The sequence below is a fragment of the Corvus moneduloides genome, chromosome 16, assembly GCF_009650955.1.
Source record: "Corvus moneduloides isolate bCorMon1 chromosome 16, bCorMon1.pri, whole genome shotgun sequence".
NCBI lineage: Eukaryota > Metazoa > Chordata > Aves > Passeriformes > Corvidae > Corvus > Corvus moneduloides.
The window spans coordinates 1,211,685-1,228,669 of record NC_045491.1 but is presented as its reverse complement, the minus strand read 5'-3'; the positions used below and the strand labels follow the sequence as shown (position 1 = coordinate 1,228,669).

The window sequence follows — 16,985 nt, the reverse complement described above, 5'->3', positions numbered from 1 at the left end:
AATAGCCCACTTCTCGGCAATTTCAGTCCACTCCTTTCAGTTTCAAGTAGGGGAGAAGAGAAACTTGGAGCTGAAATCACTGTCAAATCCATGTGCTTACTGCTTCAGGGGAGGGCAACAGACAAGGCAACTCTTGGCTCTCTCAGGGTTTAATCCTGTGGAAAATGAAAATGCTGAAATACAAAACTCCCATCGAGGGAGGGAGCGTTCGGGCGCGGTTTGCCAACCTGCCTCCTGTGCTCCACCAGATGACAATGAGGGGTCACTGGTTTTGAAGGCAAATCAAAATTCAGTTAGGTTTACACAGGCTGGAAACTGCTCTTGAGTTTCCCAGTTCCTCCTGACATGGCACAGGGAGCTGCTCCACTGCCTGTGCAAGTGAAATGCCGGAGCAGCCGCTCCAGAGGAAATGAGTCATTCCTCTATTTCTATTGCAAAAGACTTCTCTGTGCTGTGCAATGCATTTAGGAACATATTCCTACCGCTTCTTGGAAGTTCTCCTAGGACTGCGTTTAGGCATAAAAACATCAGCAAATGAACAGGCACGTTACAGACTTTTTCTTCATTTAAATTGGCTGTGCAGGCTTGGCTTCTACAGGAGATATTTTCAGGAACCCTGAATTTTGTGCAGTTCTCATCTCCGGGTCTGTTTGCTGGTGGAGGGGCTGCTGCCCAAGAGGTGATTGGATGGGGGTATGAGTGTGTCTTCTGAGCACCTCTTTTTGTCATGCCCCCTTGAAGGCTTGTTGAAGTGTGTTTCAAAAAGGAGAAACTTGCTAGTCATAAGGATTGTGAATCATGGGCATTTCTCCAAAAACATATTTCTCACAGAGCCTGTATGTTTTGCCCGGAAGCCACTTGAGCTCAGCAGTCATTCAGGCCCTACCAAAAATAATGACATCTCCTGAATATTAAAAAAAAAAAAAAAAAAAGGGGGGGAGTGGGGAGGAGAACAGCAGCAGTAGACTCTGAGAAAGCAATAGGCCCATTTCTCTCCTTTTTTTTCACAGTGGTGAACAGACATTAAACTGCCTGTTGGCACTGTGTGGATGGGGCAGAACCTGAGAAGCATCAGGCCTCTCTGTCTCCTCACTGCTGCCCTGACAGATGCATGACTAAATAAAGTGAACTGGCACTTGGTTGTATCTTCTGCTGTGGAAACCCTGGAGATCTTGGTAAGAATTTGGCAAATTGTCCATTTTCAGAGCTCTCAGGAGTCTGACTTGTTCAGGAACGAAGGAAGTCTTGGCCGAAGCTTTGTATGTGCCTAAGGATGAGTTTTGTCTGACAGTCTGTTTATCTCTTGGCTCTTTGAGTGCTGTCTGCCTTGAAATGAATGTCTGCCATGAAACCATGTCCTGCACCTGGCTGGGGGCACCAGTTCCAGCAGAGCAGCAGCAATGCAGCTTTACTGTGACATTAACCCCTTGCATTTTGCAGGTGCTTCTTAAAATGTTCCCACTTTCAGTTACGTGGCATGACTTTCAGACATGGTGAGTGCATTAGGGAGGGACAGAGGGAGACTGGTAGCAAAACACACTGACTTCTGTGGTTTGCTCCTTGGAAATGCTACTAGTGCTCCAGGAAACCATATAAATCTTGTGTGCAGAGTTTGTGTGCGCAGCAGTGTTTTAAATTTGCCTCTTGAAATCATTTTCATTACCCAAAGGGTGAATAGGGGCACATAATGAGCTTTTAACACTCAAATGATTCCTCAAGGAAGAATTGTTACGGCCTTCCAAAACGATCCCTGTGTTAAGTGGCAATTAAGAGCTAATTATAATGAGATGCTGTTGGATGAGATTAGTATCTGACTTAGAATGACAATGGAAACATCCACATAGATAAACTGGAGGGGAGATGGTGGGAGAAAGGGGTAAGAAGGGAAGGCAGCAGCTACACTGCAAGGAGGGCAGGTGATCAGCTTGGGGAACATGGTCACTACCTGGATGATCATCAGAAGAATCAGCCCTTGATGGAAAACATGACACTGTTTCTGAGGGACAACCGTGGGATTTGCATGAACTTCTTCAGCCAAAGCTTTCAGGGCTTGTAACTCTTGTGGACGAGATGAGGTGTGAGCTCTGCTTCCTGCCTTCTGCACTGTCAGCTGGTCAAAGTGCTGCTCACCTCTCTCTGGCAGCTGGAGGAACCATGAAAAAGGGTCATTTCAGTGATGAAATTTATCTCTTTGGCTGATAAAGGCCTTCATAATGAGACTTAGGTTTCAAAGGGCTCCAGCAGTGCAGCAGTTTGAGTATCTATTTGCCTGACTGCCACTGGAGTAGCTGTATGTGAAGTGCACAGGTATTTTATTTGTATAAAACTGCTCACTCTCAGAGATCAGCAAACACAGCTACCCCAGAAACTTTCAAGTTGCAGAGCAGAAGGTTAATTTTGAGTGAATAAGGTGCTTCTCTGATTGAACACAGGACCCTGCACACACCAGAGTATGCTGTCCTGACTGCTCTGGCAGATCTTTTTGAGAGCACCTCGGGTTTGTTTTCAGCAGATTTCCCTGCTCCAGGCTCACAGAGGGAGCAGGCCCTTGCAGTGAAGGGAGCAGATGGATAGCTCCTTTCTCCCTCCTGCACAGTATTTTCATAACCTTTCGATGGAATCCCTGTGGAATGGGGACAGGATGGTAATCACACGCTGGCCACAGCCACTCTGGTTCTTCCAGTGGGGGAGGAAGCTGGGATGAGATCAGATTTACTTTTGTCCCTTTTCTGCTTGGAAGCTTATTTGTGTTGCTAACGAGGTCCCCAGTCCAAGGCTGTAAAAGGGATGCTGCAGGGAGGAGGAGAAGTAAGCTTCCTCCCTTGGGAGAGGGCTAATGCAGTCCTTGCCTCACAGAAACTGCTGTGCTGGGGCCAGTGGAAACAGTTTGTCACCCGTGGTGGCAGGTGACACAGCCTGAGCTATTGGCACAGTGGGATGAGGCGCAGGGTGGGGCTGGACCCACAGCAGGACTTGCTCAGGAGCAGGGACATCTTCCCTGACAGCATTGCTCGATCAACTGCAGGTTACTGGTGCTGCTACCTATGCAATATAAGGAGCAGCCCCAAGATCAAAAGTGTTCCCATCTGATCTGTAAGAACAGGGTTTTCAGTCAGACACCCAGGGGAACGCCCAGCATCAAGGAAGAATGTTATCACCTGGATTTTAGCAGACTCTTGCATAGGAGCCTGGCTCAGTCTGTGATGAAAACAGGTCTGCCTTCCAAGCTCGGCTCTGAATGGCAGAGAGCACGGTGTGTGTTGCTGTGTGTGTAGTGATTTTGGTTTCCATTAATGCCCAGAGAAGAGATTCCTTCTGAGAAGGAAATCTTAATTTGGAAAGGGCTCGGTTCCTTTATGTTGGTTGCGTTTAGCTGGATTTGCAGCCCCCCTCCTCAGCAGAGCTGTGTCCCTCTGAAAACGCCGCAGGGTAAATGCATAGAATGGAGAGGAGGGAAAAGAATTCAACAACAGAAACAGACAGGTGAAACCGAGGTCCTTTCAAGGCAGAAATAGTCAGGAATTCCATTTTATTTCTCAGCTACAGCACTGCAGTGCTTTAGAATGCAAATTGTCCCTTTAGCCCACCAAGTTGAGCTCTCCTGCATGATACAGTATTTTGCACATCTGCTTAACGAGATGTGCAAAATGGGAAAACCAGATGCAATGGTGTCTGCTGCTCTGAGGAGATGGTTGGAAACAGAACCTTTTGTCATAAAAATAGTCCTGCCCTTCTGAACCTGTTGAGTTCTGAAGCTGACTTCGGCATATACCAATCATGATTTGGTATTTGCAGCTGAATGATCCAGAGCATGTTCTTGTAGCTGTTCCTTTGCAGCTCGGAAGTGGGTTTTGCTGCTGTTGGTATGGGTTTTTTCCAAAAGCTTTAAGCAATCTCTCTTTTTCTGTTTTGTTAATTTGTTTCATAATTTAAAAGCTTTTCTCTTACGAGCTATATTTAAATGGTTTTGGATAACTTTTCCTATGTTTCACAGCTGCATAGCCCAAGGCTCAGTTATAAAGCCTTGCTGGTTCAGTAGAAGAAAGTGTGCTTGGCCACATCTGTTTCTGTGTTAATTTACATCTTTAAGCCACTGCCGGAAAGGAGAAACCTGTAAATTCCAATTCCTTCCCTGTCCACTTTCTAGGTTTTGATGCTCCTATGAATAGGAATTGTGACTTGCCAAATTAGTGTGAATCAGATGGGAAGAGTCACAGCACAGTAATTCAAACAACTTCCAGGGGATGGGACTGACTCTTCTAAAATAAGTCATCCATGAGTCTGTCACACAACCAGAGCTCTCAGCATTTATTTTACAATTCTGTCCCTGAGTCTCAGAGAGATGATGTTGAGACAGAGTTTGCCTTATTCTAAAAAATCCCACACTCTGGCCTTTTTAGAAGATAATATCTTACTTTTTAAGGTGGGCACTGAAAGTATCTTGAGTACCTTTATTTCTGAAGCTGTGTCACTTTGAAGGCTGAGTTCTGTCCCCATTTGTTTAGCCCCTTTGCCAGGATCACATTCAATCCCCCAGGGCTTGGGAAGCCACATCTGCAGCTCCCACCCAGCTCCTCATGGTAGAAGTGACTCTGATTGCACTGAGTTTCTCTTCCCGAGAAATGGGGACACTGCTTGGCTTCAGACTGATGTTGCTCATTTCTCATTAAATTAAAACAAACACGAAGTAGAAATTTACTTCCAAAATAGAGCTCGCTTCCTTAGGAATTTGCTCCAGTGGGGACTGTGAGATATTCTCTCTGTAATGATTTATATTACAAAAATAGCTCTGTCCTCTGTCTGCAAACAGTTAGAAATGTGAGCCTGGAAAAGAAATCTAGCAGCTAACTCCTCATCCCTACAGCTTGAATAAACCAGTCATAAACAAAATTAATTACAAAAGCAACTGAAGAACTAACTTCCCTATAAATACAGTGTTCTCTCCTTGGAAGTCTGAAAATACTCTAGGCTTTTTAGCCTGACCCAAAGCTTGCCGTATCCAAGCTTTTTTGGCCTCAGTGCGGGGAGTGAGTTCCAAAGCAGAAGAGTCTCAGTGGCGCTGTGCCTTCTGCAGGCTCTCTCCCACTGCTGAGGCTGCGCCGGGCCAGGGGGACCCTGAGCCACTGAGTCACAGCTCACAGAGGTCGTTACCGCCGAACGAGGTGTTGGAAGAACACCACCTCAAATTCATGTTTACACATCCGACCTGGCAGTCACCGTGCCCCTTCAGCACGTTCTGTTCTGCTGATGACACTGGGCTCGCACGGGTGACCTGTGCGAAGGCACCGAGGGCTCTGCTGTGCCACACCAGAGCTGCAGAGGAGCAGGACCTCACCGGGCGTGAGAGCTCCCTCCGGGACAGCTTTCCTTTGAGCAGGAGCTTGGATCGGAGCGCTTGGTACGATAACACACGGTGCTTGCTTCCTCGGAGCCTGCGTGCCCTTTGGCTGTGGTTTTTATCTCTGTTTACTATAGAAAAAGCTTTAGCAGATTATGCTGTGTCATTCAGTTCCCTGCCAGAGTGTATGTTAAAGAGAAACTAGGAAGTGTGTGAGTGCAAAAAAGAGTTGCTGTTATTTTTTATGGCATAGGCAAGGCCATTACAAATTATATGAGGCAACAAGGATGTGAGGATCTTAGATCAAATTTAACTGCTTTATCTGGAGACTTAAGAAAAGAGAAAAATGTGCTTTTACTGATATTGCCAATTAGGGAGCTGCCAGGTGGCCAGTTAATAACCCAGATGTGCTGCAAGATGCAGCATCAGCAGAGGCTGTTTGTGAAGTGAAGCAGAGGAGAGTTTTCCAGGGCACAGCACCAGCTGGTTCCTCCTGGCTATGGGCTTGAGTTGGGTCCAGGAGATGTGACAAGAGGGGGAGCCCAGGGAAGGTAATGCCAACCAGAAAGGGATAAGAGCTTAGGAAAATTGCAGAGAAGAAAGAGGGAAATGCAATGAAATCTGAAGGGCAGCTGGCCACTGGCGATGCAGAAGCCTGGGCAATGGTATCTTGACTTCAAACCACGCAGATGCTCAGGTGTCCGTGGTGTTGATGGGCTGATTTAGAGGCAGCTGAGACCAAAGGCTGGGTGAGTCATACAAATGGGTTGTAGCATCTTCCCCTTTTGTCACTAGCTGGAATCTGTGTCTGTCACGCTGATGTCAGCCCAGCTCCTGCTGGAAACTGCATCATCGCTGGCACAAGATCAGTTGCTGTGACTCTCTCATGCCTCCAGGGAGCAGAGCCTGGGATGGAGGTGCTGGAGCTCAGGCTTCTTGCTGACCCCTGAAGTACACCAGGGATGATCTAGGAGAAGGGATGACCTTCCTCACTCCAAACTGAGCTGTCTGGGCATGATGCCTGGTGGGAATCTGGGAGAAAGGATTGAAGGGAACAGCACGTGAGCCTGGGAGGCAGCCGGCAGGGCTGAGCTTGCAGCTCTGCCATCAGCAGGAATCAGAGCTCAGCTCACTTCAGGCATCCCCTGACACTGCCCCTGACACTGAGTCAGCCATAGAGCTAGAATAAATACAGGTCCCTATGGCCTCTCCTGGGTACAGGTTGTAGGGAACAGCCCTGCTCCTGGTTGCCCAGAACTTCTTGAATAAAATCTCCTGGACTTGCCTCTTCAGGGTAAAAACCCAAGGCAGAAAAAAGCCTGAAAATCACAGAGGGAGAGAAACTGCATTTCCAAGAAGCCTGTAAAGAGACAAACATGTTACTAAAGGTGGTTCTGCAAAGTTAATTGCAGATACCATTATTGGAGGGACTCTGCTGCAAGGAAATTGAGTCAATTCTGTAACAACAAGAGAATCTGGACCTTTATCAGCTGCCAACAGCAGTGGGGAAGCACCAGCTACAGTGGCTTGTCATTTATAAAAACATCTGGAGATAAGAAGCTTATTTTTAGGCAGAGTGGTAGCTGGCTATTCCAGCAGGCTCAAGTGGTGATAATAAGGACTTGGCAAAAGAACAGCAGAGGAAGACACCTCACCTTACCTTGTATAGCCTCTCTTCTTCTTGCTTCCCCCTTGCAGCAGAAAGCACTGTCAACTGCTTTAGGAGGATTTAAATGAAAATGCCTTGAAATAGCCATCAGATTGCCTTCCTTTGCTTTCTTTACTTTTTCAGAGTGATGCTTTTCTCTCTTAACTTTAAGGCACGAAGAAGCTGAAAGTCTTTGGGTGGGTTTGGGCATGGCATGGCATTTTGAATACCAACATCCCTGGTTTGGTTTGTTTGAGAAGCTGCTGAACTGATTTGCTGTGCTGGAGGTAGATTTTGCTACTTGCTGGGCTGGTTGTAATGATTCGAGTGCGTGCTTTGGATGTAGCTGATGTTATTCCCAGTGTGTATTAGTAAGAATAGAAATCTGCCATAAAATCATGTTCTGCAAAAGCAGGATTCATTTCCTTGTTTTCTGCTTAAAAATTCTGCATTTGCAAGCCTCGCCATCTGCATCAGAGCCATTACATGTGGGAAGTATGGAATGTGTCTTATCAGACACAGAGCGTGCACAGCAAAGGACATCCAAAGGTTATGTTGTCATCATGTCAAATGGATCTGTTTATTCTGAGTGCTGTAGAAGCAGAGCTTAATCAGAGCATCAGCCATATGCAGATTTGAAATTAGATTTTACAATAACCACCTGTCTACTGTTTTGAATCCATCATATTCCTTGGGTTAGAGCTGTGCTTGCTTAGTGAATGTGTGTGCTGGGAGAACATCATCTAAAAGCCTTCATGCCATGGTGTAAAAGGCACTTAAATGCACGGATATGTGTGAGTGCGCAAGGGGAGCAGATGTATCTCATGGCTTTGTGCTACAAGCTGCTACTGCAGCATGTGAAGGGGAAAAGAGGGCATTCCTTTCATGCAAAAATCAATAGTATTGGCGACCCCCCATTCTTTTGCTCTTCTTTTTTGGCTTGTAATTCTTACATGTGTCAGCCAAAAAAAGTCACTGTGAAGTGATGCAGCATTTGATCTTTCTCTTCCCTAAAAGTTTTCAAAGAAATAAGTACAAACATGCACATAATGTTTGTGTAGTGCCTGCCACAGTTTTGTGACTCACAGCATTCTGCCTTTAAGGAGTCAAAAAAACTGCCTGAAAGCTTAAGCCTCTCTCCACTATATTGCAACATGAAAAAAAGAAAAAAAAAAAAAAAAAGAAAATCTGTAATCTGTGTGTTTGGTTATTGCAAGCTGCATCAAGGCGGTGGTGAAAAGAGCAACAATATTCAAAGTAAAGGTTGACATTTTAAACACTGGCACTCAGAAAGAAGTGGAATTAAAAAGAATTGCAGAGCAAAAATTGACAAATAACTTGTACCAGCACTTAATCATATGCTCAAAACTGCCTGAGACAAGTAAGCAATACAGGCTTTTACTTGCTTATCTCCACTGTGATAATTATTCTTCTAAAGCAGTAGCTGTTCTCCCTGGGGAAAAAGAAAGTTCATTTTTTTTTAAATTCAGAGTATGGCCCTTCCCACGGAAGTCAGCGGCAGTTTTTCATTGAATTCAATGAGAACTTAAATGGGCCATTAAACGAGATCAGTAATGCAAGAGCTTTCCAAAGACATCCTGCCCCAGATGCTCCTTCCTTACCACAAGGAGCAGCAGTCACCAATGTTCTTAGGCTGGCCAGTATCTGAACCTGCAGTGTCCCCTTCTCCAGAGCAGATGTTTGCACCGTTCACCACAGTAAACTGAGATGTGGTGAGTCAGAGCTGCTGTGAGTCAGGGAGGTGCCCTGACCGGCCGGCTGGGCTGAGATGTGGCTGCTGCCTCTCTGCCTCTACCCAGGGTTTAGGGTGAATCGATGTACCAGGAAGGTGCCAGAAGCATAGCCTGAGAGCTTCCTCCAAAACCGAGGGCAGAAGCCTTTGTTTGCACCAGGATGCTGGGAAGCCTCCAATTTGGGTGGCACCAAGTGATCAAGAGAACGGCCAAAAAGCTCCACTTTTCCTGTGCTTTCCCTTCCAAGAGTTTGACCTCAAGAGTGTTTTGCTCCTTCTGCAGGTCCAACCACCCACGTGGTGGGATTTGCCCATTGCTGGACCGCGTTCCCTCCCACCCTGCCTCTGGCTGGACCCAACACATCAGCGCAGGGACACGATGCTCACTGAGGTCTGTGGGTCACAAGCTCTCTGCTCGCTCCAGCTCCTCATCTCGGCTGGGGAAGGTGTGAGTTTGTATGCTTTGACTTTGTTCATCCAAGCTCACAAAACAGCTGCATCTGTCTTGAAACTCAGGTGCGTCTCCTCATCCAGCGAACTCTTCTCGGGAAAGCGCTGCTGTGAAATCGCTTTATCAGCCACGGCCACCGCTCGCACCTGCCCAGCCGTGCCTCGCCGCCAGCGGCACCTCCCGCGCCGCGTCCCGGGGGCCAGGAGGGCTTCGCATCCCTGAATTTCCGCGCCGGGCCCTCTGGAGGTCAGTGTTCGCCCGCGCTGCGGCGGACCTGTTGCGGGCCCGCGGAGGCTCCGCGGGCAGGGCAGGGCCGGGCGGGAGCTGCCCGCCCGCTCGGAGCGCCGGCCCCGCGCCCGCCACCCGCCCCATCGCCCGCGGGGGCGGCGGGGTCCCCGCGCTGCCGGTGCCTGCGCGGCCGCGGAGCCGCCGCTGCCCGGGGGCCGCCCCCGTCCCCCCGCCCGGGGCGGTGCCGCGCTGCGGCGCGGGTGGGGCCGCGCGGCGGGAGGTGCCGTGCGCGCCCGCGGAGCCCCGCGGAGCCCCGCGGAGCCATGGCGTACATCCAGGTGCGTGCGGAGCGGGGAGCGGCGCGGCGGCCCGGGGGTGATCCCCGGGGGACACGGGGGGGGGGGGGTCCCCGGGGGTCCGCGGGACGGGTGCGGTGCCGCGGTGGGTCCCCCCGTGCTCCGCGCCCGGTGCGGGTGCTCAACTTCGGGTTAACTTCTGGGGAGGAGTTCCCGGCGGCGACAGCAGCCCCCGGCGAGGGGCCAGGCGGGGCCGGGGCAGGAGCGGGGCCGGCAGCTGTTGCTAGCGAGACACTGGGGCAGAAGAGGATGCCCGCGGGGTTGGCGAGCAGCCCTCGGGCCTCTCTTTACTGGGGGAGCGGGATGGCCCCGGGGACGTGAGAGCCCGTCCCGATCCCGCACAACAAGGACTTCTTGGAGGGAGGAGGATGCTGAACCCCGCGGGCAGACTGAGATGCGATGGGCCGCCCCGGCCTGGGCACGGTCCGGGGCGGGGGGCACTGGCGCCCTGGGCTGCGGGGAGCCCCGGGCTGCGCGGTGACGGATGGGCTCTCCCAGCATGGTGGGGCTGAATTTTTGCCGGGCTTGTTCAGACCCTGAGCGACCCCCGAGCCGCCCGCTTCCCAGCTCTTACCCCAAGTGCAGCCGCCCAGTTCGCGATGGACCCGAGCGGGGGGGGCATCTCCAGCCGGGCGGGCGCTGGTGCAGACCCCGCTGCAGACCCCGCTACAGACGCCGCCCGTGCCCGCCGTCCCGCGGGGCCGTGTCGCCCTCCGCCCGCCCCGCCGTGCCCCGCGGTCCCCTCCCGCTCGGGGGATGGGGATGCCGATGCCGAGGGAGCTGCCCCGGGCGTCGGGCTGGAACAGCCGCGGCTGGACCCGCCCGAGGTGTCCTGCGGGGTCGGGGCTCTCGGGGCTCCCGACGCCCCCGGCTCGGCGGGGTCCCGAGGGGGGCCGGGCAGGCCTTCAGCAGCACGGCCGGCGGGAACCGTGGGTACAAGGGGGGGGGTACCCGGGTGAGGACCAAGACAGCAGCAACATCCCGTTTTCCCCACACCGGCGTCTCAATCATGGTGCGATGGTGGGGGATGTGTGGCTGAGGGAACCGCACTGTCCTCAGGCTGCGGTGTCCACTGCCGATGGAGCTTGTGAGCCTTTCCTGGGGTGTAACTGCGGGGGCAAAACACGGTCTGTGACCACTGAGGACCCCACCCTGCTGCAGCATCCTTGGGGATCCTGCCACGGTGGTTTGTTGCCACTGGTCTGTGGAACTGGCTGGGATTGGGGGCTGTGCTATCTTGGAGCAGGAAACCCCCACCCGGGGGCCCTGCAACAGGCCCAGCCCCCAACCTCGCCCTTGATGAGGGCTCCCTCGTGGCTGGAGACTCCCATCTGGGTTGTTGTCTGCTCGGCCAGTTGGGATGACGTGGCAGAGCTGATGGTGCCTCCCCGACCCTGGAGGCTGAGCCCTTCTCCAGGGGTTGCTGAGCGCATCGCAGCAGCCGTGCTCCCGGGGATCCCCCAGAGCCTCTGGGGCAGCCTTCCCTAGAGCCCTGCCCTTGCCCAGCCCTGACCCTCGTGCCGGGTGCAAGCTGAACAGGTGGTCGTGTTTGCTTTCCTTTCATGGGCCCCCGCATTTCAGCCCTGTATGGCGCTGTTGACTTGTTTACCTCTTCAGCGCTATAACACTCAGTTCTTATCCCTGCCCTCCCGTTTGTGGGTGGTCACAGGCTCGCTCTGTCACCGGACTGTGGGATGGCTGCGTGTGCCCTCGGGGCCGGTGGCACACAGGGGTGGGCTCACATGCCCGTGATGGATGGTGACCAGGAGGGCTGCTTGACGTGAGCCTGCCGTGTGTCCCTGTGGGCCATTTGGAAAAGCCCTCTCTTCTCATGACATGTGCTCGGCGTTCAATCGCGTGGCACCGATCCAGACGCTTTGTTTCAGAGCAGTTTAAATATCCTCCTTGCAGCTCTGCTAAAACACTGTCGCTTTGGCTGCAACTTTGCATTAATAAGGAATTATAAAGCCCTTTTAACCACTCAGAATTTTCTTAAACAGTTGGCCCATGGGTATCTGTAATCAGTGTCTTGTCTCGTTGCGCTGCAGCTCTTCTAGTCTTTTAACTGCTTCTAACAAGTGGTGGCCTTTTTGAGAAGCACTGGCTTCCAAGAAGTTTCACAGGAGGGCTTGCACCAAAACATGGTCCATGGGAGAGTTCTTGGAACTAAAGGCAACATCTGCATCCCAGCTTCTTTAGAAAAGGCTGCTCTTGTCCTGTCATGAGCATAAAGCTAGGAACCAATTTCTGCATTTGGAAGAGTAGGATAATGGGTCAAGGATAATGTTCTAGGGGTGGCTTTGTGAATGAAAAACTGGTTTGTGATGCCTTCTCTCTTTGCTGTAGATTTTCTCTGTGGCTTGGGGGAGGTGGCTGCAGTGCAGATTTTTGAATGGGAGTGTGGGACTTCAGCCTTTAACTTCTGTCTTCTGTGTTCTTCAAGTGACATCTGAGGATGAGGCTGAAGGAGCCCAGTGATGTGTGTGTAATGGAGAGTATTCAGTCTGCACCCCTTCCTAGAAAGGTTGCCTTAATGAGTTGGCATTGGAACTGCGTTGATATGGGCTGAATATGGAGAAAAGCCTTTTTTTCCACCCAAAAATTTGGATGTGGTTTGCTGTCAGCAGTAAGTAGTTGCTGCAGTTAGAGGCAGGTTACTAAAGAAAACAAAATAAGTGGTTACATGTGATACCCATGAGCAAGGAGCAGGATTTTCATGCTTCAAAATGGGTTTGGGAGTTTTGCTCCTGGGAAAGGAGGAGCAGAGGGAGCTTTGTGGGGAAGGACTGGAAATGGCAGAAGCTGATGCCCAGTCAGACCTCTTCTTCCTCTAACATCTACGAGGTACTGTCTTGCCAGAAATTCAAACTCATCCCAGGCTGGGGCATGTCATGGCAGAAAATTTAAAGTTGTTTGAGCATTGCTAACTTGTTTTTGTCTTTTTCATTTTGTTCCCCTTTGCTTCACCCTGGATGTCTAAAAGGACAGTTGGAACCAATAAATGAGGTGAGTTAATCTGATGATTCACTCCCCGCTCTGTCTCCTCGCTCCATCCTGAGAGGATTGTGTCGTATTTTCTGACTCTTTACTGATGTCCTAGATATAAGTAATGCACTGCATTTTGGGCTGGTAATTTTTTGGCTTGCAATGCCCAGATTTTGTTTATGGAAAAAAATGTGTGTTTTACTGTAGCAAAAAGCCCTGTTCCTGTGAAGTCTTCTCTGCAGATCAGGTTCCTCTGAGGAAACCCCTCCACATGGTCTGCACTCACGAATACTGCAAATGTCTCGAGTATTTTGGGGAGATAACCGTGGAGAATCTCTCATACACTTTATTTCTTCAGTTTCTCAGGAACATTGCAAGGTCACATACAGCTGTAAAGCGGTGTGACCCTGGGTGCAGGTGCTGTGCCCTTGCAGCTGTGTGTCTCGCTCTGTGCCCACAGAGCAGTGCCCTTGTGCTGCTTAATGAGCCCTCTCGTGAAGCTGGGGCTCCTGTGGGTGGGAAATGAGCTGAGGTTTGGCTCTCTGCTCCTCTCAAAGCAGAGCTTTGAAGTGTGGGGGTAAGGCTGTGGGTCTGGCATGGAAATGGGGCCACAGGGTGCTGCCCACTCAGTTGGGGAGCTGACACTTTTAAAGGTGGTGCTGCCAGAGCCACCACGGAAACCTAAGAAATTCAAGACTTTTCTGGGTCAACTATTCTTCTAAAAAATACCATTGAAAGTTCTTCATTAAATTAATCATCGTAGTAGAGGGGAAGCATGAGGATAGTGTGCTCTGGCTAATCCATTTTAGTGGTGAGTTTGTTGGGCTGTAATGCTCTGTGTGTATGGGTTGTACAGATATTACTGGTACATCTACAGGGATGAAGTGCGTTCACATCGCTGTGTTAATTAAATAGATCCTCGCTGGGTTAAATCAAAGCTTTCACTTACCTTCTGGTTTAATTCCTTCTGTTGTGTGTTTGCTGATCTATTAGATTGTTGATGTGTGTGGAGGAATACACATGTTTCCACTCCAGCATATTGCTGTGCCATAGTGCTTTGTAAATCACCCTCTTGCCAACCTACATAATAATACATTGCCACTAGAGGGGAAAATACCTGCAGAGAATGCTTATTTTCCTGCCTTGTTATGGCATCAGTGGCGTTGGGCTGGTAACTGCACAGCACTTGTCTGTTGGTATAGATGAAATAAATATAGTTCTTAATGTTCTGTTGCAGAAACACAAACACAAATACAGCTGAATGTTTTTTCTCAATAGCTGCTGATGGGTTGTAATCTTGTACTTTGGTTTCCAATGGCTCCAGGGTTTGCTCGCTCGAATCTCGGATCTCTTGCTGTGCCGGTGGACTTGCAGAAATTGTTGTCAGAAGTGTTTCGACTGTAGCTGTTGTCAAACAAATGAAGATGAAGTTGAAATCCTGGGACCTTTTCCTGCTCAAACTCCAGCCTGGCTGTAAGTTTAGATGCATGATTTCCTAGTTTTAACCAAGGAATAGGACTGCTCAGCTATGGTGAGAGTGTTGATATGAATTGCAATGGGACATTCAGAGGGTGCCAGTTAGAGAGTAGGAGGAATGAGGGAATGAATGAGGGTGGGAATGCAGGCTTCTCCTGGCATGGTGAGAAAGGGCAGCTCTGTTAACTTAAATAGCAAGGTCAGTCTTTGTAAAAACCTTTTCTGATGGGTAAGACAGAAGTTGTTTTGTAAGCTGGCATAGCAAGCTGATAACTGGTTTAGCTGTGCCCCCTTCTCTAAAGATGCCTTTCATCTTCAGTCCTCTTCCCTCTTCAAATGGACCAGTTCATTTTGGAATTGGAGCACTTCAGCTTTGCTGAAATGCTGATGAGGTTGTTTCCAAATACTTTCTTATCCTAGCATGAAGGTGGTTATCACATAGGCAGATGAAAAAGCATAGCTCCTACGTGCTCTGAAGGGGAAATTCATTTAAAGTTTCATTTAGCAGGACTTGATCTCCATAGCACTCTTCAGAATTTCTTCTCAAATCATTAAAGAACCACAGCACCAAGTTTTATCTGGAGCTTTGGTTAGTATATTTGCAAATCCATTACAAAGGAAGTCAGTGAAGTCCTCCTCCTCTCAGTCAGGAATCTGCAGCACGGGGGTGACCCCATGGAGGAATTAATGAAACCCAGAAGGCAGCAGAGCTCTCTGGTGTTTCAGTGGCTGCCTTGTCAGCTGGGCTGGGCTGTCTTTGTGGAGCAGACCATTTGATGGACACGGCTTCAGTGTGTCCAGAACTTGTGGCACAGGAGAGGCCTATTCAGTGCATCATACGATGTTCAGGCTTTGGTCCCTGGGCACTGAGACACTCAGGTAATTTCATCTACTCCTGTGAGTATGTGCTGTTATTCTGTGTCAGCTCTGGAAGGTTCATGTCTTGGTGTTGTCTGAAGTAAATTTTCTCATGTTTAAATCACAGTCTTGTCCACGTACTCTTTTGAATTCAGGTAGAACAGGATGGTAATTAATACTGAAGCAATAAAAGTAGAGCTGTTCAAGATGTGTTAGAGTGGTTTTAAAGTGTGGAGCAGTGTATTTAAGAGTCTGATATATGGTCACAAATGGATTCACCTGCAATTAATGGGGAATGGAAACAAAATCAATGCTAAATAGGAAAGCATCACGCACAGGAGAGCACAGTGATGAGGCTGCAGTATTGGATGTGGAGAGATTGGTGCAGGAGCAATTACATCTTGGGAACAAGTAGCAGGGCTTGTGGCAAGAGGACGATTCAGAGCTTATCTGGTGTGCTGAGTAGCTGAAGGGACAGCCAGTGTGTTTTGAGGTGTGCAATGATTGTACCAGGGTGTAGGTTTTGACTCTTGGGTTCTTCTGTGTGGCTAAAGGGGCAATGTGAGCACTGAAGCCCTGTTCTTACTGTCTCAAGTCTCAGGTGTATGGTGGCTTTGCAGATGAGTTGGACTTTGCCACAGGCAGAGAACATGGAGACCTTTGGACTCATGAAATGCTCTCTCCAGCCTGTATTGTTTCCCCCTGGTCCTGCTCCATCTGAAAGCCCCTACAGTAACTTCTTGCAATGGCCATAAGCAGAGGACAACATGCTCTGGAGAAAAACAACCCAGTTCTCCAACCCTGTTGTGCTTTAGGCTTCACCTGTGGATGCTGACAGCCCTGGGAAGGTCCCTGGGACCCCAGGCCAGGCCATTTATCCATCTTTCCATCCAGCTTCGGGTGGTTTGGTGCAGTTAGGGTCTCCCTGTTCTGCTCTAGTGCTGAGAGAAGGGGAGTTCCCAGAGGTAAAGCCTGAGAGGGGCAGCAGGCACCAAAGAGGAGGACACAGGAGAGAAGGAGCTTTGCTTTGCTGGGAGACCTGGATGCTGCCGTGCCTTAGGATCAGTGAAGTCACCATCTCCTGTGGCAGCTGCAAACCTGTGGTCTCTAGGGATGCCTGTTAACACATGCTGATGGACGAGCTGCAGATGAGGCTTTGCTTGCTTGAAAATGCTGCGGGCTCCTCTTGAGCTGGCGTGGACCCAGAGTGATGCCAGGGAGTGTGACAGTGCTTTGTGGTTCCAGGGTGGTTTTGTTGGAAAATGGTGAGGGGGCACAGAAATTATTTAAGTGAGGAGGACAAAGAGAACAGAGGAGATAGGGAGAAATAGAGGACCCAAGGGGATGTGACTGAGAGGAAAGGGGGAGAAAGTGAGGCTGTAGAGGAACAAGGGGCTGGAAGATGAAGTGGAAAAGACAGTAAAAGGCAAGAGCCAGATTTGGTATATTTTGTTTGCTGATGAATGGGAGAGACAAGCCTTTGGTGTGTGCATGTTTAAGGTGGAAATAATCCCACGTTGACTCAGAGTTCAGAAACCAAAGAAGAATTCTGTTTTCACTGTGTTGATCTTATGTTTTTATATCTCTATATCATTTTTGGACATAGGGAATGGTCTCTGGAGTTAGATGTGTGAGCAGAGTAAGAGTTTGGACTTGGTGTTAAGATGTTTAATGGGTATGTTTTTAAGTGCTCAGGGATCTGTGTATGCCAGTTGACCCCTCATTATTTATTTTTTTTTTCTCTTATTTTTGAAAAGGAGGTTTTTGTATTTAGTGGAAACCCCTACAATGAAAAACAGGTTTGACATCACCATATTTTGCATTTAGATGCATGCATTGAATTTGGGAACAAATCAATTTATTGTATTCCCTGCTTGCAGCCTGAAAGTGTT

The 16,985-nt window shown here is 49.5% G+C and overlaps 1 protein-coding gene across 1 annotated transcript in view; it reads left to right on the top strand.

The window, feature by feature from the left end:
* The first annotated feature begins 9,680 nt into the window (after positions 1-9,680).
* The window catches only part of SYT17 (synaptotagmin 17), a 34,940-nt gene continuing 27,635 nt past the window's right edge, over positions 9,681-16,985 (top strand). Inside the window, exons 1-3 of the mRNA XM_032126121.1 lie at positions 9,681-9,756; positions 12,763-12,780; positions 14,084-14,232. Coding sequence (XP_031982012.1) covers positions 9,742-9,756; positions 12,763-12,780; positions 14,084-14,232 — 182 coding nt within the window. The 5' untranslated portion in view covers positions 9,681-9,741. The remainder of the gene's footprint in view (positions 9,757-12,762; positions 12,781-14,083; positions 14,233-16,985) is intronic.